At 44.6% G+C, this 22,548-nt stretch overlaps 1 protein-coding gene across 1 annotated transcript in view; it reads left to right on the forward strand.

Annotated features, from left to right (window-relative positions):
- The window catches only part of LOC126282424 (uncharacterized), a 255,993-nt gene that overhangs the window by 53,526 nt on the left and 179,919 nt on the right, over nt 1–22,548 (forward strand). Inside the window, exon 3 of the mRNA XM_049982081.1 lies at nt 16,506–16,759. Coding sequence (XP_049838038.1) covers nt 16,506–16,759 — 254 coding nt within the window. The remainder of the gene's footprint in view (nt 1–16,505; nt 16,760–22,548) is intronic.

The following is a 22,548-nucleotide window of genomic DNA, read 5'->3' on the forward strand; positions in this document are numbered from 1 at the left end:
ACAGGCAACTGATATAAAACAGAGACTAAACAAATGCTCACGAGCAGCCAACAGCCATCACCTCCAGCTGAGTCGATCCCCTCCCCATTTTCATCCCATATGCATGATCCATCACAGTCGCAACGAGTGGACTGTGTGCACATGTGATAACATGTTACCTCCAATCCCAACCCGGAAGCCCACACCAGGGGCAATGAATTTACTGCCCAGCCCAGCAAACAAAGCTTCTGTACTTCTTATTATTCCGATGAAAAGTAATGGAGGCTCTAAATATCCCCACCTAAATCACAGAGCTGTGTTGCATCCTCTGCTGATTCTCTCGAAATCCCATCATGTCGTGACACAACTGTTCCATTAGATAGAAGGCACTCAAGGCACCGGCCCATCACTCCCTGTGTAGAATGTAGTGTATGAAACAAACTGTTACTTAACGTGTAACAGGTACCAGATTGATTACGAATTAGAGAGTAGAATATGCAGGCTTCAAAAAGTCAATTGAAGCAAGCTACAAATAATAGAAATAAGGCAGCTCCAAAATTTAATCCCTAACTTTGATAGTTCATTAACAACCTTTATGGCTGAATTAAAAGAAAATGTAACAAATAGGACTGACCTGAGTACAAGCTACATTTTGAATCAGCTGTTAATGACACTTATCAGCAGATAAAATACGTAACAATAGTGCATGTTAAAGTTTGTTGCCTTAGCGACACAATAAACCAATGGTAACGATTTTATGTAATACATAGTTATGAATTCTATGAGGTAAACGTCTACTACTCCAATGGCTATCAAACATGAAGTATAAAGAGCTTCCAGAACACTGTTTCAGAATTTCCCATCACTGTGGACTGCGACTGAATTGATTGCAAAGTCGCTGAACGATTAAAAACATTAATTGCACATGGCAACTCTCAGCCACACATACTCCACATAAGTTATGGTTGTGACACACAGAGGAAATTGTGCAAGATGACTCTACTGAAGAAAATGTGTCTGAGCCCTTTTAAATGCCCCTCTCATTTCTGTTGTCATAACCTTTTCAACAGCATTCATTAATGGAATTCAGTATTTTACAAGTGTTAACTTGAATTAAATGTGCAATAGCAACTCCTGTTTTCTGATTACATCCTACGAATTCCAAAAACCGTTCATTTACTTCATATCTACAAATCAGTCATTGACGCATTCGTGGTATGCTAAAAATGTCGCGACAAACTTCGTTTGGTTGTAGAGGATGTCTTGAGGAACAAATCGAGGATAGGAACCCATGTCCAGAAACGTCATCCAACGACGCTGCAGAGCTTCGAAGTCATAGGCGGTAGGACCTGCTATAGGCCACCCCTTCAGCAGGAAACGTAACTTCGTGCACTGTCGGATCATACGTGGAATGTTTTGCAATGCTGTTTGTTATTCAGTAACAGCAGTTGATTGCCACGATCGCTGCTGGAGAAGATGGAGGTAGCTGCTGCGGAGAAAGGCCTTGTCTCCTACGAATGTGATGCTCTGTTGCCTCAGTGGACAACGGTTTTGGACTCTGCTTTCCATGTGAAGTTTATTTTTCTTCTGTTTACCAGAAAATATTGGAGATTTAAGAGGATTCGAGGAGAAAAAACCCTTGTCTGAAACTGTCATTCACTGAGGCAACACAGCAGCACATTCATGGGGGACAAAGCCTTTCTCCATAGCAGCTAGCTCCATCTTCTCTACTGGGGGTCGTGGCAATCAGTCATGGTCACTCGGTAGCAAACTACTTTGCGAGATGTTCCGCATATGCTCCAAATGCATACAAAGTCACCTTTGCTGCCAAAGGGATGGCCTAGTGGCAGGCGCTGGCATCTATAATTATAATGAGATGTGCTTATGTTGGTTGATATTTCTGGACATGGGCTCCTACCCTCGATTACTTCCTAAAGACACCCTGTACAACCACTTGATATTTGTCACAACATTTCTGGTACAGCCTGTAGGTAACACAGAATGAATGTTTTCTTTTCAGCATTATCTGAAGCAGAAGCTGCATCGACAATAAATGAAGAAGGGCACTCAAAAGTTTTTGTTTGAAAGCTGCAGTCCAGAGTCGGTATGTCAATGAAGCAAAATCGCCATGAGTATTGAGACATCTTTCCACTGGCACACCAGTTCAGTAAAACACTATGTTCTGCTGCATGAAGAAGCTCTTAGGCAGTTACATACACATCCTTGATCGACAGGACTCGTCGACCTTCAAGGTCTTTTCTAAGGGACTGAAGGCGTTATAATCGGATCTTGAGAGACCAGGACCATATGGCAGGCGTCAAACGTCTCCCACTTCAGTTCTAAGCTACAAAATCTGTGGTATGTGGCATGCACTTTCATGAAGCAGCACGGAACTTGGCACACCATTCCACAATGGTGGCTTTCCACAGACATCTGGCTCCATACACATTCTCCATTCTCCAATGGATGTATACTGGTACTTATCCTTCAGCAACCAAGAAAATAATAACAGAACATTGTTTGTATGTAATTGGTAATAATATCGCCATTGTTCACACTTCCATATTTACCACACACTTTCCAGAAATACAAGAATGCCACACTAATCTCATGCTTACTTATCGGTGCTTATATACCCACACTGGAGTACTACTATGTTGCATATATGCTGCAGCAATGTCCTCAACTGTAATTTTATTTATCAACCTTATACACTGTTCATTAAAATCAAAATTTTAAAATTGCTATAATATTTTTAATTCTAACAATGAACAAAAAATTTACATGTAGTGTCACTGATGCTGAATGCATATATTCCACCACTTCAGAACTGCATACATACCATGACGAAAAAGCTCTTTTGCTCATGTGTGTAGCTAGTCATACTCTACACCTTGCACCTTTTCGTCACTACTGAAATACCTGCTTCTCATTGCCTCTTTGAGTGCACTGTGCAGATGAATGTCACTAGAAGCGAGGTCTGGTTAATAAGGAGGATGTACCAGACATTCAAATTTAGTTTCCTGAATAGTCTCAACTGTCTTATGGGCTGTATGCGATTGGGTGTTCCCATGCTACAGAAGTGCTCCTAACGTCAGAAGTCATCGTCGTTTACTTCTGATTGCAGGATGAAACTGATTTTTCAGTATGCCTGAATGAGAAGTACGTTACCGTCACTCCCCTATCCACGTAATGCTCGAAAATTGCTCCATTTGCGTCGCAGAAGAGAATGAGCATGACTTTTCCAGCAGACAGTTGACTGCAGAATTCTTGGTTTCAGCCGTCTGGTTTCTGGTTGGTGATAGTGAACCCGAATTTCATCGCCTGTAACACTTTTTGCCAGAAGTGCATCATCTTTGATGTGGAAACAATGCAAAAGTTCTTCAAAACCATTGACACGGCTCTCTTTCAGTTCGGCAGTCAATTGACAAAGCATTCATCTTGCAGACACCTTATTCAAATTCAGGTCATTGTGAACACTACTTTTCGATGAACCAATCCTAATCTTCAAACTCGTGGTCATTTCTTTAAGAGATAACGTGTCTGTTCTCCTTTACAGTCTTCTCCACTAACGCTATGCTCTCGTCCATCATTAAACTTTGAGCCTGTCCTGATCTCGGGGCATCCTCCACAGCAGTTACACAGTTTTTAAACTTCCTACGCCACTCGTACACTTGCTTGGGCAAGAAACACGTATCACTGTACTGCGCTGTCATTCTACAACGAATTTAGATTGGATAGACACCTTCACTACACAAAACACGCAACAAAGATCGCTTCTCAATTGCTGTACATTTTGACAATGGGGCGGCCATCTTGTGTATGCTGCTGCCATCTCCTGCGCTCTAGCATAACCTTGCCACCTGTCTGTCACTCTCTGAACCTCAAGAAACACTACTGTCACCTACCAACCCAATCACACATTTTTTCGAAATTTAATGGAAGTTTTCTGGTTTTCGGTTGAATCGGCTTCGTACTTCGCATTTTCTCTCTGTTCCAAGATAAGACTGCTGACATGATGGGCACAACTAGAGAAAAGTTCATTCTGACTGTTTTTAGACAGACAATGTAGTTGTAAACTATTTCCAGCTTCCTGTCTATCTCTGATATTGCTAATGAGATATACAGGGTAGATAAAAAGATAGCTAAGAAATTAGGAACAGAGTGTAAGGAAGAGGAGTGTAGAAAAATAGAGCATTTCCTTGGATATGGGAGATCGATAGAGGCATGGAGGACGATAAGGAAGATGAAGATGGCTAGCAATCCAGCCCACACAATACATCCTATGTCTACTGGGCAGTGGAAAAAGTACTTTGAAGAATTTCAGGTAGAAAAAACAGACCACTTGATAGAAGTCTACAACAAAAGAAATACATTAGGTAATACAGAACCTATACTAGAGGAAGGTGAAAAAGAGGTACTGAGAAAGGCAAGAAATGGAAAGGCAAGTAGACTGGAAGAATCTGTGATAGAATTATGGAAATATGGGGCGCCTCAAATGGCGAGACTTGGTCAGTTAGATTGTGGATGGAGAGGAAATACCAAGAGAGTGGTGTGTATCATACATATCTGCTATCTACAAGAAAGGAAAGAAGAGCACTCACATAATTGTAGGAGAATTAGTCTTATGGCTTCCGTCAGCAGAATTTTTAGCACTGTACTGAAAAACAGGTTGGAGAATCAGATTTAAGGAACGATGCGAGACGAACCGGCAGGTTTCTCAGTTGGACGATCTTATATGGATCATATTTGAGCCTTAGACAAATAAATGAGAAGATGTATTCTGAGGGTCAGGATTTAGGAAAAGCTTATGATTCTGTAGCCATCTGCGAGCTATGGGAAGAAAAGGAGTACGCAGAATTAGAAGCACAAAGGTATCCCTAATTCAAAGAATATATCACCACCAGTACACCGCAAGTGAAGTTGGGGGAAAGTTGAGTGGGAGACTCCAAACATCGAAAGGACTAAGAAAGGGCTGAAGTGTTTCCCTGACCTTGTTTAAAATATTCATACAATATATATTGGAACGGTGGAAATAATCATTCTGAGGTATGTGATTTTATTTCTAATTTGTACTACGTACTCATTGTTATTTGCCGATTATCAGGTACTGATATCACGAAGTAGAGTGGATATCAAATAAATAATAAGTTAATGGAAGCAATTAAACGAGGGAGGATTAGAATTAATATGAGCAAAAGAGAATATCTGGTAGTGAAAGGAGATGGGAGGGATACAGTATAGCCGCAACGAAATATTAAAAGTGTAAAACCATTTAAATACCTAAGATCGATTGTCTATTTCTTGAGAAGCTGTGAAACATATGTATAACGTAGGATGCAGCAGGAAGGAGGAGCAACTAAAACGCTAAATGAAGTTCTGTGGAGCCAGACAATACCAACAGAAACAAAGGAAAGGATTCTGCAAACAGTAGTGAAAAGTATAGTAACACACGGTGCAATCCTGGAATGATTGCCTCCAGGAAGGAGGAAGCAAGCATGGAAGGCCGAGATTAACATGGAAGGCAGAAGTAACTGGAATAATGAGAAGGAGAGATCGGAAGGAGGAATACTCCCATGATTGTGAAAGATGGCGAATGGCAATATAGAGCAACTGCTGAAGAGTGGAAAGCCTTTGAAAGTAGAGTAACTTACTTTTGCAAGACCTGCATCAAATATTTTGAGGAAATTTCCATTACTTCGATCAATTTCCTGAGATGAACCTCTGAAGGCCAGGACTGTTTGACCATATGTAACCCACTAACAGTCACTATCTGTTTACAAAGATATGCTTCATTTTCAGTTTGCTTCTCGATTCTGTGTTTTAACTGAATCCCAAAGTTTCGCCACTTCAGATGACATTCCTTATGGACATTTCTAGATTGATATTCTGGAATATTTTCACATAATTTTTTTTTCATTTAATTGATATGAATATTCTCATTTGAGGAGAAGTACTACGGAGCTGTTCCAGCCTCACTTGATAAAGGACAGCAAGAAAAAGAAAATAACGATTGCTCATTTTCACTCCAAGCTAACTAGTCACAGGAGACACATTCAGTGACCGTAAATTAAAACTGAGGTAGAGGTATACGCGGGAGTTAACATCAGCTGGAAAATGTTTTGAAATTGGAGGCGTACTGTGGTTAGCTCTTGGCATTGGTACTTACAAAACTAGAGGCCTTACACTGTTACTACTCCTCAAGAGTTTCAACGCTCTGGGTACATCTGGCAGGTATCAGCGAGGATGGCGATCTTTTGAGGAACAACGAGGAGAATCCTGGATATGTCTTAATTACAGTAATTATTTACTTCGTCACTGGAGAATGCCGTTTGCCATTGATGTGAAGAGAACTGAAGAGTACGGATGGGGAAAACGTACTGGTTGTTCAGTCTTATTAGCCAGTTTCTTTAGTCGTTTATTTGCTTCAGTTAAGGTTGGCTTTTAAGAAAAGAACTGATAACTGGGAAAAGATACCCAGCAAACACCAACATGCCTTATCTAGCTGCCTCTCCGTCCGAGCACGCCTCGAGTGCCCCGACGGTACCGACCGACCGCTGTGTCTTCCTCAGACGACAGGTACCACGGGATGCGGATATGAATGGGCACGTGGTCAGCACATCGGTCTCCCAGCCGTTGTCACCTTTCGAGAGCAGAGCCGCTACTTCTCGTACAGGTAACTCCTCCATTGGCCTCAAAAGGGCTGAGTGCATTCCGCTAGCCAACAGCGCTCGACAAACGCATGCGGTGACCCATCCAAGTATTAGCCAAGCCCGACAGCGCTTAATTTCGCTGATCTGACGGGAATCGGTGTTACCACTGTGGAAGGCGGTTCACAATTTGCCTTATTAGTGTTGCTTCAATCTGCAGCTTCTAAACAAAATGTTTCCATTGGTAAAATTTCCATTAGTTTCAAATACGGGTTATCAAAAACAAATTGAAGTAAGCTGTGCTCGTTTAATAACATTCTCGAGCAACAGTCACATGACACAAGAAGCGGTACAGGCGAGATATTCTGGAAGCATAACCGGTCCCACGAGACAGTCACCAATAATTATTTAGACAATTCGTATTTGCGGCTGACTGAGAAACGATTCTCTTGCCGCCAACCTACATCTCTCGTAAGAACCACGGAGAAAAGTCAACAAAAATTAGGGATTGTAAAGAGGCGTATGAACAGTCGTTTTTCCCTAGCTCCATTTCCGAGTGTAACAGGAAAGCGGATTACTACCGTAACGCTCAAGGGGTGTTCTGAACGTTGATCAACCACCCCTCGTGAAGGTAGCCTCATCTGTGAATAGGATGGAGGATGGGGTATGCTAAGGATCAGCAACAGAACCGTTCCTGTGGCAGCAAGGGTGTAGGAAATAAGGCGTGCAAGCACGTTATGTAAGTCTTTAATCCGACTACGAAATTCATTTCAGACTTCAGCAGTATTGGATTTAAATCTTGAATATTTTACTTCCTCGTATTCCTGGTTCAATTTGCACCAACCTGGGAAATTACATTCGTTTCCTTTTTATGCTATATTCGACTTTTTGCAGTGTTACGTGACAAATCAGTTGTTTTAAAGGATTCATCGCCATCGTGGTAACCAAATGCTTTTCCTGTTTATGTTGGACATTTTTTCACTATTACGTCATTGGTGTACTTTCGCTAGTTTTAACCATACCACATACGATGCAGTTAAACTCTTCTTTAACAGTGGATGATTCCAGTAACTTTTTCACCTCTTGTTTTAGCTTATCCAGCAAAGTATGATGTTGTTCCCATCTGGATATAAGTGGCAAAGGCTACAACGTTTTGTTTTATTTTTCGCTTTAGTATAGCTGCCCCAAATTCTACTGCTACTGCTTTTTAGCAATGTAATTTTACGATGTAGCAACTGTTCATTCTGATGAAGACACCCTCAGTAGGTGTCGAAAACCTAGGTCCGTGTATCTAACGTTTACGTGCAACCGGTTGACTGTTTAATCTTATACTGAAACTAGTATACGGTTGCTGAATAACAGCCATGTTCGAAACTTTAAAATTATCCACTGAAGCACATCGTTCGTCATGAGAGTAACGCTCGCGTTTTGTTTTAACGTTAGCATTTTTTTATGTATTAAACATACGGTTTTTTCATGAGAATTGGGTACCAAAAGTTTCTTAATGCCCTGTTCCTCATTGAAAATACGGTTTCTGGTATTCTTTCTTTGCAAAATTCTTAAGAATTGCACTACAGAAATTACCACGGTGATAATCAGAATCAAAACCAGAATAATAACCACAATAATATCCAAAAAGAAAAACTCAGTGATAGCGCAGTAGTAAGGAATCTCAACAAAACACCGTAAGCAGGTGGACTAGCGAAACGGCGATGCCTCTTAGAAGTCGGACAGTGAGTGAAGGTGCTAGGGCCTATGCGTTGAGGAAATAGTCAAGGAGACGCTGCCCCTCTCGATTTCTCTTAAACACGCGATCCCTACGCTGCGGCGAAGTCGTGACAATACCAGGCGAGTAGAGTTGGAGCGAAAGTGCTCACAGCAGGGGAATAGCTTTGCGAATCACAGTTTGTCAGGCTTGTTCTACAAGGTCCTCTGGCTTACCCCACCCATCCCGCTGGGCCACCTGCTAGTGCAGATACCGGGATCACTGACAATGATCTTTTATCTCCACTACAAGTGGGTGTTTAACGGAAGGGTAGAAAAATTTAGTGTCTCGGGTAAACTCAGAGTTGCACAGGGTTCCATATGGGGCCCACTGCTGCTCCTTACATATTTGAATGACTTTCTAATTCATATTCAACAAGCAAAATCGGTACCTTTTTTCAGAAGATACTAGTGTTATAGTAAATCCCATTAGACAGAAAGCAACAAAAGGATCAGTAAATTTTCAAAAAAAAAATCTCACACACACACTACGTTCATTTCTGTACAACAAACAGAGTCCTATCAAAAATTGCTGTATTACATGAGCAGGAGGTAGTAAGGTGGGTAGCATATTTCAAATTTTTGGATGTACATAGGGATAAAAACTTGAGCTGGAAGAAGCACATTACTGAGCCTCACAAACAATGAAGTTCAGCTGATTTTGATCTTCATATAATTGCCAATCTCGGAAACAAACATATCAGTCTCCTGACATTTTTGCAATTTCCACTAAATAAAGTCGTACAAAATAATATTCTGGGGTAATTAATGACTTGGAAAGAAAGTACTAATTGCACAAAAACGAGCAGGAAGAACAATATGTGGTCTTCACTCGCAGATATCCTGTAGCCACTTCTTCAAGGAGCTAGGCATTTTAAATGCACTGCAACAATACATATTCTTGCAAATGAAATTCTTCATAAATAATCCATCACAAATTGAGAAGAACATTTACGTACAAAATGGTTCAAATGGCTCGGAGCACTATGGGACTTAACATCTGAGGTCATGAGTCCCCTATAACTTAGAACTACTTAAACCTAACTAACCTAAGGACATCACATACATCCATGCCCGAGGCAGGATTCGAACTTGCGGCCGTAGCGGTCGAGCGGTTCCAGACTGAAGCACCTAGAACCGCACGGCCACACCGGCCGGCATTTATGTACATACCTACAACACTAGAGGGAAGAATTGCCTTGATTACCCATTGTTAAAGCTGTCAGTTGCTCATAGAAGGCTTCAATACGCAGCAATAAAAAAGTTTTGATCATTTACTCAATAACGTAAAATCTCTGACAGGTAGCGAAGCGATTTTCAAATCTAATTTGATATCATTTCTACTGGACAACTCCCTGTAATGCACTGACGAATTTCTTCTTAAAAACTAGCACCTAGTAAAAACTAAAATAAAATAAAAATAAAAATTTATTGTTTTTAAGTGAGGATGCTTGAGCAGGAATAAAATGAGAATGCGTTCATTAATGTTAGAACTAATCATGTATACATATCCTGTAAACAGATTTGTATCACATCTTTTCCATAAAAGAATCGCTCAACTGATCTATGGAATATGTAACTAACTAACATCCGTTGGAAGACATTTTCTTCCATGTGTCCAAATGACATTTCTTGTTCATTACCCTCTCCAGATCGTTTCCTCTAGTCTGTTCCCATTTACTAAAATCACTTTTGATATGATGATGAGGTCCCATACTCCGAGGAGCGTATGGGACGATGCGGGAGACCCGCACCGCTGACTAGACAAGGCCCTAGCGGAGGTGGTTTGCCATTGCCTTCCTCCGACCGTAATGGGGATGAAAGATGATGATGATACAACAACACACAGTCATCTCGAGGCAGAGAAAATCCCTGAACCCGCCGGGAATCGAACCCGGGACACCGGGCGCGGGAAGCGAGAACGCTACCGCTGACAACTGTAGCAGAAAATAGCTTTATACCGTGATTGAAAGTGCTTTGTGACTGACGTTTTCAGGGGTCGAGTGGCAACGCCCAGGCGCCGGCCAATCACAGTTCTTTCCCAAGCACCACGTGCTCGTTGTATTGCCTGTTTCGTAGGTACGTGTAGTGCGTTGCTAAGCGTGGTTTTCAGTGTTGTGCCGGGCGTTCATACACTCCTGGAAATGGAAAAAAGAACACATTGACACCGGTGTGTCAGACCCACCATACTTGCTCCGGACACTGCGAGAGGGCTGTACAAGCAATGATCACACGTACGGCACAGCGGACACACCAGGAACCGCGGTGTTGGCCGTCGAATGGCGCTAGCTGCGCAGCATTTGTGCACCGCCGCCGTCAGTGTCAGCCAGTTTGCCGTGGCATACGGAGCTCCATCGCAGTCTTTAACACTGGTAGCATGCCGCGACAGCGTGGACGTGAACCGTATGTGCAGTTGATGGACTTTGAGCGAGGGCGTATAGTGGGCATGCGGGAGGCCGGGTGGACGTACCGCTGAATTACTCAACACGTGGGGCGTGAGGTCTCCACAGTACATCGATGTTGTCGCCAGTGGTCGGCGGAAGGTGCACGTGCCCGTCGACCTAGGACCGGACCGCAGCGACGCACGGATGCACGCCAAGACCGTAGGATCCTACGCAGTGCCGTAGGGGACCGCACCGCCACTTCCCAGCAAATTAGGGACACTGTTGCTCCTGGGGTATCGGCGAGGACCATTCGCAACCGTCTCCATGAAGCTGGGCTACGGTCCCGCACACCGTTAGGCCGTCTTCCGCTCACGCCCCAACATCGTGCATCCCGCCTCCAGTGGTGTCGCAACAGGCGTGAATGGAGGGACGAATGGAGACGTGTCGTCTTCAGCGATGAGAGTCGCTTCTGCCTTGGTGCCAATGATGGTCGTATGCGTGTTTGGCGCCGTGCAGGTGAGCGCCACTATCAGGACTGCATACGACCGAGGCACACAGGGCCAACACCCGGCATCATGGTGTGGGGAGCGATCTCCTACACTGGCCGTACACCTCTGGTGATCGTCGAGGGGACACTGAATAGTGCACGGTACATCCAAACCGTCATCGAACCCATCGTTCTACCATTCCTAGACCGGCAAGGGAACTTGCTGTTCCAACAGGACAATGCACGTCCGCATGTATCCCGTGCCACCCAACGTGCTCTAGAAGGTGTAAGTCAACTACCCTGGCCAGCAAGATCTCCGGATCTGTCCCCCCTTTGAGCATGTTTGGGACTGGATGAAGCGTCGTTTCACGCGGTCTGCACGTCCAGCACGAATGCTAGTCCAACTGAGGCGCAAGGTGGAAATGGCATGGCAAGCCGTTCCACAGGACTACATCCAGCATCTCTACGATCGTCTCCATGGGAGAATAGCAGCCTGCATTCCTGCGAAAGGTGGATATACACTGTACTAGTGCCCGCATTGTGCGTGCTCTGTTGCCTGTGTCTATGTGGCTGTGGTTCTGTCAGTGTGATCATGTGATGTATCTGACCCCAGGAATGTGTCAATAAAGTTTCCCCTTCCTGGGACAATGAATTCACGATGTTCTTATTTGAATTTCCAGGAGTGTACATGCGAGGTCGCCGCACGTAAGACGCGGCCACCGCCTTCTCGAGCACCGTGTGTCGACTCTCCAGTAGCGGCAGCGCGATATATTTGGAAGAACTCAAAGTGGGGGCACCACAAGAGATGCGGCAGTCATACCGCCGGAGTCGACCGAGCCAATTAGGAAGCAGCCCACGTGATTAAGTCGCGTATTTGCAGCCCGGAAGGGTAGTTCTCTGGAGTACGCAGCAGGTCTCACTGTCACTGTGATAGTGTTTACGGGAGATTGGCTACGGACCTGGACACTGGACGCGAGTGATTACGCTCAGTGATGTATCATCTTGTTTTCAGAATAAATCTTTTAAGTTGGAACTAATTACAGCTTTCCATTTGGTAATCTGTACCTGGGACAACACATTCAGCACGCCGGTAACCCTCCCCCCCCCTCCCCCGCTCCACCCCCCCCCCCCCCCGCCTCTGTTATCTGTTCTGTCAAGCACGAAGTATATTTAATGGGAGTACAGTAAGTCTAGGCGCAAATTGAGACGCGTCTAGCGCGTGTGGCGCGACGCAGCGCAGCGCGCGTTTTTCTAACATCACTGGTTCAAATGGGACCGCGCCTCGCTAGCACCGTGGGAAATTTGAGGCGGGGAGCGGAAAAGTAGCCCGGCTATATGCTCACATCGGAACGGTGCGTATGAGCAGTGATAGTATTGCCCATACGATAAATTTTACCTTACTGTGTACTAAATTTTATTGCCTTTGGGTAGTGTTTCGTATTTCCCCATTTAAACGCTCCAGCTTTCTTCCTTAGTACATTATACTTCTCTGTTATTTATGTCTGTATACTTTTGTTTTTCTTCTGTCATGAAAAATGCATACTTCAGTAACTGATGAGTCATTGGCCGCTGGAAATGTATTGAGTGCCTCCGCGATGTTTTAAGATTGCAAGAAAAAAAAATGGTTCAAATGACTCTGAGCACTATGGGACTTAACATCTATGGTCATCAGTCCCCTAGAACTTAGAACTACTTAAACCTAACTAACCTAAGTACATCACACAACACCCAGTTATCACGAGGCAGAGAAAATCCCTAACCCCGCCGGGAATCGAAGCCGGGAACCCGGGGATTGCATGAAGGGACAGAGGGTAGTGAACAAGGAAGCAAGGAATATTATAAAATCTTGTGTTTAAGAAGCAAGGCAGGAAAGTAAAACAAGGTTATCTCTTCGCTGCCTAGTATGCTGGCGTAACTGTACGATCTGTTACAAAAATTTAGAAAAGGATCATCTCCACAGGTGTGATCCCTTTGTGCTCCTGGTAAAAAGCGTCCAAGGTCTGAAGTATAGAAGTCTGAGTGTGATTACTTGGATATGGATGTAACAGCTCGAAACAGTCGAAAAGCAGTCACAAATAACAATATTTTAATTAGTTCGCCGTGATGAGAAAAAACATTTCAATTGTTGCATGCACATTATCAGCATTAATAAACTAATTACACAACAGGCTACACAAATGAAGAAAATTGTCGGTATTATTACGAAAGTAGGAATATCCTGAAAGATTGTTACGATTAGATATATTTAATGTACTGCTGACAAAGGCAGATCTACTTTCATGACAATGTTTTTCGAACTCCAACTCACAAGGCACACATGGCTAGCTTGTGCATTCCTGTCGCACGCATTATCCTCCGCTGCTGACAATACACTGACCATTCTGTTATGCGACGGATCAATTGTTTATTTTTCTGAATAACTGTCACATTGTCAGTTTGGCAAGCTGTAGGTGAGTAACCAGTATCTGGCATGTGCCTATCACTCCACCTGAAGGAACGCTCGTCATTATTTTAATACTGCTCAGATCAAGAGAAGGAATAAAATCCTTTGGTAAGTTTCCGTTCCAGTCGCTCAGTGTTAAAAAGACGATGGCTTACGGGGATTCCACCAAAATTTGAACAGAAATGGCAATGTATTTTGTATGAGTTGTTAACCTTTTCTCATTCAAAGAAGCATCACCGTTTGTGAGTAACGGCCACATTTCTCTTGGTGACTGGTTTAATTGTACTTCCTTTGGCACAGCGTAATTTGCCAAACTCATCTCACAGCAGCTATTACGACAGAATTCCTAAACGGAGTACCTCATTAAACAAGTAATTGGCAATTGCAGAGCTCAATAGCTTACGACAAACCTCATAGTGTCCGTTTGTAGCAACATAAAAGAAGAAATTTCATGTTTATTTTCATACCAGAAAGCTCTTGTTTCGCTACCTGTCGATAACTCTAAAAAAATTACAGTCATTGGAGTGCAATAAATAAAAAGGGGTGTACTGATAAATCGCCATACATAAGAAAGTTCTGTGGGTTTAAGAACTGGCAAAACACTCTCGTCCTTGTGTGCTGTCATTCACCAAACTTTCATTTCGATGTCTCGAGCGATTTAGGAGATAAGAGAGATGTTGCGAGTATTTCATTCTCGTGGGCGTGAGATCGGAAGTGAGCGCGTTACATGTGATCCATTTTCTCGAGATCGGAGGCAGATAGAGACCTCGTCCCAAGTCTAAACAAATTTCAACATGTTAGCTAAATTTCATATGTGGTAACATATGGTGTAATACGCACCAAACGCAAAATCATAGTGACCCCTAATTTTCGTTGCAACCTTTTTAGTTTTGCGTAATGTCCTACTAAAATGTGTACATCACAATAAGAAGGGCCATTAGCGAGATGATGTGTACTTCGCCATGAAGTAAGGCAAAAATAAAATATTTTCAGTGAATAGTTTCTGTAAAATCGTTTGAGAAAGGTAACAGGTTGGGCGCGCTTCGGTTCTGTCAGCGCAGAGCATCGCCAGTCGGCGCGTGCGAAGTATGGTGTACGCGTCGCAGTATGCGCTGGACCCACACCGACTCAAACGAAGGCCTCGGCGCTTGTTGCTGACGTCACGTCAGCTAGGCACAGGTCTGTTGCAGGCAGAAAACGCCTGGGTGTGCTTATCACAATAAATCTCTTATTTTTGGACAAAATGTTCGGTATTGTTTTGGATTCTGCAGTTTTATTTAGATGAAAGATTTTCTTACTATCCTAAAGCGACAAATGAAGATCATAGTTCTGTACTACTGAATCCTGTCGAAACAAACGTAGATCAGTATGAGAAGATGCTTAGCCCCATTGCAAGCTTCGGAAATTTTGCATTCAAGTAACTATATTCACTTGACGCATGTTGGTTCAAAAATGGTTCAAATGGATCGGAGTTCTATGGGACTTAACATCTATGGTCAGCAGTCCCCTAGAACTTAGAACTACTTAAACCTCACTAACGTAAGGACAGCACACAACACCCTGCCTTCACGAGGCAGATAAAATCCCTGACGAGGCCGGGAATCGAACCCGGGAACCCGGGCGTGGGAAGCTAGAACGCTACCGCACGACCGCGAGATGCGGGCGATGCATTTTGGTATCGAAAGTTACCCCAACCTCCTTACAATTAACTCGTTTCTTTTATTTATTTATTTCTTTTAGTTTGACATCACCACTGGAAATGTGAACTAATTTACATGTCCAGCTGTTGCCAGTCATTAGATACAGTGGTTTTCAACGAAAGGAATTCTAAACAGGAAACAAAATAGCTTCATACATCGAAAATACTGTTGAGCTTAAACTTTTTTAAACATGCACATTAGAGAAGATAAATATTCCCCTCTTGCAACTGAAAGGAGAAACTTTATAAGATAAAAAAATTATTTCATAAAACAAGTATCTCTCTTTTGCCTCTTCTTCTGTCCCCCACCCCATCCCCAAACGTGTACAATCGCAAGATATTTCATTAACATTCAGTGCTCCTCACCCCATAGTCAACCAAGATACCTAAAGAAGAGCACCAATATGTTCACAGTGTCTTGTAAAAGCAACCCAGTACAAACGTAACATCCTCAGATTTACAAATAAGGTGAAGAAGCACGAATTCTGTTGCTGCTGGACCAAAAAGTTGTTTTTGTATGTCAATCCTTAAAACAGGAGGAAATTTAAGTTCAGGAGTACACTGTTTGTTAAGAAGTGTCATGAATTGCACAATTAATTGATTGCAGAAATCTTTCAGAACAGTGCGTGTTGGTCAACTGTTGCCAATAGTTTCACACTTTCCTGTGTCAGAGAAGGAGACACCACCATTATGAGTATGCCTGCAACAGACCTGGCGTTCGCCGTGCCTAGCTGACGTGACGTCACGAACAAGCGCCGAGGCCTTCCTTTGAGTCGGTGTTGGCTGGATCCGCGCGGCTCGTACGGCACCGTGTAGTGTCGCGTCTCGTCACACGTGCTATACGCGTCTCAATTTGCGCTTAGCCTAAACTCGTCCAGTTACAGAGGCGTCAGGCCGCCCTGGATAGCCGCGCGGTCTGAGGCGTCACGTCACAGTCCGAGCGGTTCCCCCCCGTCGGAAGTTCGAGTCCCTCGGGCATGGGTGTGTATGTCGTCCTTAGGGCAAGCCAGTTTAAGCTAGGTTAAGTAGTGTGTAAGCTTAGGGAGCCCTGCCACAAACTTCCAAATTTGTGCTGAGCGCGCCGTGCCGGCGGTTGCAGGCGGCGGCGCGGCCGGCGGCCCGGCGCGCGCCGCGCAGCCGCAGCTGGCGGTGCTGGTGTTCGAGCGCCAGCTGGACGTGTCGCGGCTGCGCAACCTGGTGGCGGCGCGCGTGCTGCCCGCCTGCCCCCGCCTGCGCCGGCTGCCCGTCTCCACGCCCGGAGTGCCTTCCCCCCGCTGGACGCCGGACCGCGCTTTCAGCATCGAGCGGCACGTCTTCGCCGCGCCACCCCTCGCTTCCGAACAGCAACTGCAGGCAAGTCTCTCCAGCTCGCCTTAAGCCGCCTATTCACACGCCGACGAATCGGGAAATCCTCTCTCCGCTCCCCCTCCTTCCACCGCCGCTATCATCCCCTAATTTGACTGTATGTGGTCACCACTGCGACCGCGTGGCAGACACTACCTGCGCCGTCTCGTACCAGTTTTGTGCCAAAACAGAAGGGAAAAGGATGGAGCGTGGGGTGACAAGTAGAGGTTGTGGCTAGTAGGTAGTGGTGAGCCGGCGGAGCCGACGCAGACGCACCCTGGCCGTGGCCATTATCGTCCACATAAAGGGAATGTGTCGTGGCAAACTTGTTCTGGGGCCACTTGGCTGACTGTTCAGCCTGTCACTGGTTGGTTTTAGGCCTAACAAGTTGGTTGATTGGTTGCTTTGGGGGAGGGGACCAAACAGCAAGGTCATCACTCCCATGCTGACTGTTTTAGCCAAACAAGTTGATTTGGAGGAGGGGACCAAACAGAAACGTCATCAGCCTCATGCTGACTGGTCAGCCTGCGAATGGGTGGTTTTAGCCTAACAAGTTGACTTGTTGGTTGATTTGGAGGAGGGGACCAAACAGCAACGTCATCAGCCCCGTCAGATTAGGGAAGGATGGGGAAGAAAGTTGGCCACGCCTTTTCCGAGGAACCACCCAGGCATTTGCCTGAAGCGATTTAGGAAAATCACGGAAAAACTAAATCAAGATGGCCGCGAGCTAGTGTAAGCTGTCGTCTCTCCCTAATGCGTGTCCAGTGTGCTAACTATTGCGCCACCTGGCTCGGTCGGCCTAACAAGTATTCACACCCTAACCCCTTTTATGGTTGGTACTGGGGGGGGGGGGGGGGCGGAGGGTGACAGGGGCGTCCTCAGCCCACCATGACTTCATTTCCTATGCCTACCTCTTGACCTCGATTAGCGCTACACTTAGAACCATTCTCTTCAAACCACTGAAAAGCAGATGGCACAAGGTCCTTCCCAACGTACAAGTTTCATGGTCCAGTCACATAAATGTACCACAGTCAATGTGCAATAATCACTTACAGATAATAGGTGGCAGTACTATCAGTGAAGGGTGTATAAAATCCAGTAGGGGACGTGGAAAACAGTGCAGTCGTTGTCGTAATGTGCAATCAGGACGATTTATCTGACGTCTAAAAGCAAGTGATCATTGGCATTCGGGCCAAGGCTGGCGTTTCCAAAATGGCTAAGCTTGTAAACTGTTTACATGCCCTCGTGATTAACGTATACCGTGCATGGCAACAATGCGCTATCCAAAACTGGCGCTACCACGGGTCATAGATGACAAGAATGACCAAAGGCTACAAAACTGTATATAAGCAAATAGATGTGCAAATGTCGAGCAACTGGCCACCCATATGTGGTAAGGACTACCGACAATGGCTTCTCAACCGTTGTTCAGTGGACGTTGCTGCGTATGGGCCTTTACAGCAGGTTCCTGGTTCATACTTACTCATGCTGACTGCTGGTCATCGGTGATGAAGGCTAGAATTCGCAGACAAATACATTAACTGGTCCACTCAGTGTAAACAGGTGGACTTTTGAGGTGAACCAGGTTTTATGCTCTTTCTGAAAGAAAGTAAACACGCTGCAATAATCGTGGTAAGGTTCCAGGCTGGAGGAGGGACTACTATAATCTGGGGAATGTTTTTGTGGCATTCCCTGAGTGATGTCGTCATTCTGGAAGGCACAATGAATCCATAGACGTAGGCATCTATCCTTTGGGACTATGTCCACACCAACATACAGTTTGCTTTGCGTCAGCATTATGGCATCTATCAGCAGGACAAAGCAACGTGTCACACAGCTCGTAGTGTACGTGTGTGGTTTGATGAGTTTACCAAACTTCCCACATTAAAAACCAGTCGAGAATCTGTGGGGCCACCTCGACCGGGCTGCTCGAGCTGTGGATGCTTGAGCGAGAAACCAAACGCCGCTGGCCACGGCGCTGAAGTTGGCACGGATCCACCTCCCTGCCGGTACCTACTAGAACCTCACTGACTTTCTTCTTGCAGGTGCCGCAGCGGTCCCCATTGCAGAAGGTGGTTATTCAGGATTTTGTGACTGGACAGTCTATTACGCCAGCAAAAAATGATATAACGGGAGAAGGGTTCATTATGAATAGGAAGGCAGGGCAGAGAGTGTTTATCAATGAACAGTTCAGTCATATTCTTGATCTCGTCAGAATCGATAGCAAACTAATGCTGACAACAATAGCTTAGTTGTACATGCGGACTCCACAAGCAGAAGATCAAGACAAGATAGAGAGACAGAGAAAGTATGTGAGGATATTGAGCGGGTAATTCACTCTGTAAAATGCAATAATAATTGGGAATTGGAATATGATTCCAGGAGAAGCAGTAGAAGAAAGGGTTACCTGAGAATATGGGCTTCGTATTAAGAATGAGAAGGGGGAAAGACCAATTAAGTTCTGCTAGTAATAGCGAATACTCAGTACAAGAGTCACAAGACTAGAAGATGTGCTTGGAAAGGCCTGTAGACGCGAAAATATTCCAGCTGTATTACATTATGGTCATACAGAAACTAAGAAATCAGATTCCGGACCGCGAGGCGTGCCCAGGAACAGATCAGAACAAAATTTTGTAGTAACAAAGAGTGCGCTAAAGTATAAGAGAATCGAACAGAAGAATCAGTGGGGAAGGAAGTGGGATATTGAATTACTGTGGAATAATGAGACGGTTTGAAGTTTGTTAAAGAGGTGGATTTTTGATAAGTAATACCACAGCAGATACTTCCGTTGAAGAGGAGTGGACAACTCTAAAAAACCGAGAGCGGTGGCGCCGTGGTTAGCACACTGGGCTCGCATTCGGGAGGACGACGGTTCACTCCCGTCTCCAGCCATTCTGATTTAGGTTTTCCGTGATTTCCCTAAATCGTTTCAGGCAAATGCCGGGATGGTTCCTTTGAAAGGGCACTGCCGATTTCCTTCCCAATCCTTCCCTAACCCGAGCTTGCACTCCGTCTCTAATGACCTAGTTGTCGACGGGACGTTAAACACTAACCACCACCACCAACTCTAAAAAAAAGCTATCATATGTGCTGGAAACATAAAATTGAAAGTAACTGTGAAGAACCCTCAGGTGATAGAAAAAATACTTCAATTGATTGACGAAAGAAGGAAGTACAAAAATGTTCATGGAAAGGTAGGAATACAGCAATATAAAACACTTTGGAATGAAATAAATAGGAAGCGCAGGAAATTCAAGGCGAAAAGACTGCGAGGAAAATGTAAATAAATCGAAAAAGAGAACGTCACATGGACTGACTCAGCATGTAGAAAACTCAGAACAACCACTAGTGAAACTAAAAGTAAGGGTGACAACATTATAAGTGCAATGGGAACTCGACTGTTAAACGCAGAGGAGAGAGCGGATAGGTTGGAAGAGTATATCGAAGATCTCTGGGGAGGTGAGGGAAGAGGAGTGGGGGTTGTTTGATGATGTGGTAGAAGAAGACGTTGGCGTCGATCTGGAAGACATGGGGGATCCATTCACAGAGTCAGAATTTAAAAGAACTGTTGAAGACCTGGGGTTAAGTAAAGGAGAAGGGGCATGTAACATTCGAGCTGAAATTCTAAGATCATTGGCGGAAGTAGTAACCAAACGACTATTCAAGTTGGTAGGCAAGATACCACCAGACTCACGGAAAAATATCACTCGCAGAATTCCGAAGATAGCAAGAGCAGGTAAGTGCGAGAAGTAACGTACAATCAGCTTAACAACTCACATATCCGGTACGTTAGTACAGTGTCTGTACTGAACAGCGCCTACAAAGTTGGATGAAATGTTCCTTCGGACACGCATGCATGTCCAGAGGAACAGACCACAGCTAACGATCGATAGCCGTATTAAATCAGGTGTGTATTCGCAAACTGGGAATTCGGGACCGACATAGCTAGTGCAGTTCACTGGAAACAAATGAAAGATTGCACCATATCGGGACTCGAACCCGGATTCCCCGCTTTACGTCAGCGGTTGTCTTCACCGCTTTTTTCCTTGGCTACCGCTTCTGATGCTCGGTTGCCTTAACCGTTTTTTTTTTTTCTGACAAGGTGGATAATGTGCAGTACAATTTCAAAAAGAAAAATTTCACTATATATTTTTTTTCTTTTGCGACGCTAACCTTTTTTCACTTCGGCTCTCCGTGCACGCTTCACGAATCGACCGAAACCTCCTTATGTCCCAGTGTTTCCTTCCGAAAATGCGCAATGGAGTGATTCCCGCACCACGAGAGTAATTAGTTTTCTTTTCACGTTACCTTGGCTTTAGTAGTGAAATACAAGAGTGCAGTGGCTGTAAAGGTAGATGCAATGATCCAACAGCCGAAGTAGTTAAATTTACCGCTCGCGTAAAGCGGGAAATCCGGGTTCGAATTCCGATCTGGCACAAATTTTCACTTGCTTGCAGCAAAATGTATAGCTGTGGTGGTCCGTTATTCGTAATTTCTGACGATATTTCCTGATTTAATACGGGTACAAATCGTCAGCAGTGTCCTTGCTTGCTTTCAGACAGGAATGAAAAGGTAGTCATTGTTGTTGCTTCAATAAATATGTCATTACACTTTTTTTAACAGGGGATATTATTGTGGTCTGTAATTAGCGAGGTTATTCCAGCGTCTAGTGTCTGCTACTAAAAAGACTCCGAGAAAGTGGCTGCATGATGGAGGGGGACAGAAAGGGACCTGCCACGCGTGTGGATTCTCAGACTGTGGCCGGCCGTGTAGTACGCTTCCCGCCACAGTGCGAGCAACGGGCTGCAGCATCTGCAGCGATCGCAGACTGTCTCCCTTGTAGGTTTCCGGGCGACACCAGACTGCATGCTCAGATCGTATGTAAAACATCCTGCGTTTTCCAGATAATCCAAGGGGTACATAACTCACAAACCAAAGCAAGTTCGCCTGAATGACGAGAAGGTTTTACTGTTGCAGTGACTTCCATTGATGCGTAGCGAGGCCATCGCCATTCTCCTGCAAGTTAATCGCGTCCTCATTAACTTTGAAGCACCAGTGTGGCTCTTCGAACTGTGGACAAGCCCCTCAAGTCGTCAACTGTCACCAAAGGGAACACATTCGCTCTGTGGTAATGTAACACATCATCCTATGTATCCTCACAAGAACATCACGTACCGTCACGAGAGTATAGGCGGAAACGCAAGGCCGAAAATAATTAATAAATATCGTATCAAGTGAGGGCTTCTGGACCTGGGCCTTTTGATGATGAACAAACCGCAACTGTATTCATAATTTATTAATTTTATTTCAAAATACAGGGCGACACAACAGTCTGTTAACATTTGAAAATGCATTAATTCACGGAATAATGTAGGTAGAGAGGTAAAACTTGACACATATGGCTGAAATGACATATAATTATATTGAAACCAGAAACTAGTGTAAAAACTGGCCAGCAGACGGCGCTAGACATCAACACGTCAGAGACGTCGCATGAGAACACCCACAACTGCAACCGAAAATCGTAGAACTGCCGTGGAAACGCCGTTGTATGACGAGAAAATCACGGTGTTGTCGGTGTTGTATGGGTTTATCAAATCTGGCGTGATCGGACCCGTTTTCTTTGAGGAAATGCGGGTCACCGTGTCGGGTGTAAGGGACGCCGATATGTTACAGAATAGCATAATCCGAAACTTGGCTGATAAACACTTGCTGCAAGGTAGGACTTTTTCACAGGATGGCTACATGTGTAACGCTCTCTAGCTCAAACCGTTTGGTGAGGATCGCGTGCTTAGCCC

The sequence above is a fragment of the Schistocerca gregaria genome, chromosome 7 (genome assembly GCF_023897955.1).
Source record: "Schistocerca gregaria isolate iqSchGreg1 chromosome 7, iqSchGreg1.2, whole genome shotgun sequence".
NCBI classification, from domain to species: domain Eukaryota; kingdom Metazoa; phylum Arthropoda; class Insecta; order Orthoptera; family Acrididae; genus Schistocerca; species Schistocerca gregaria.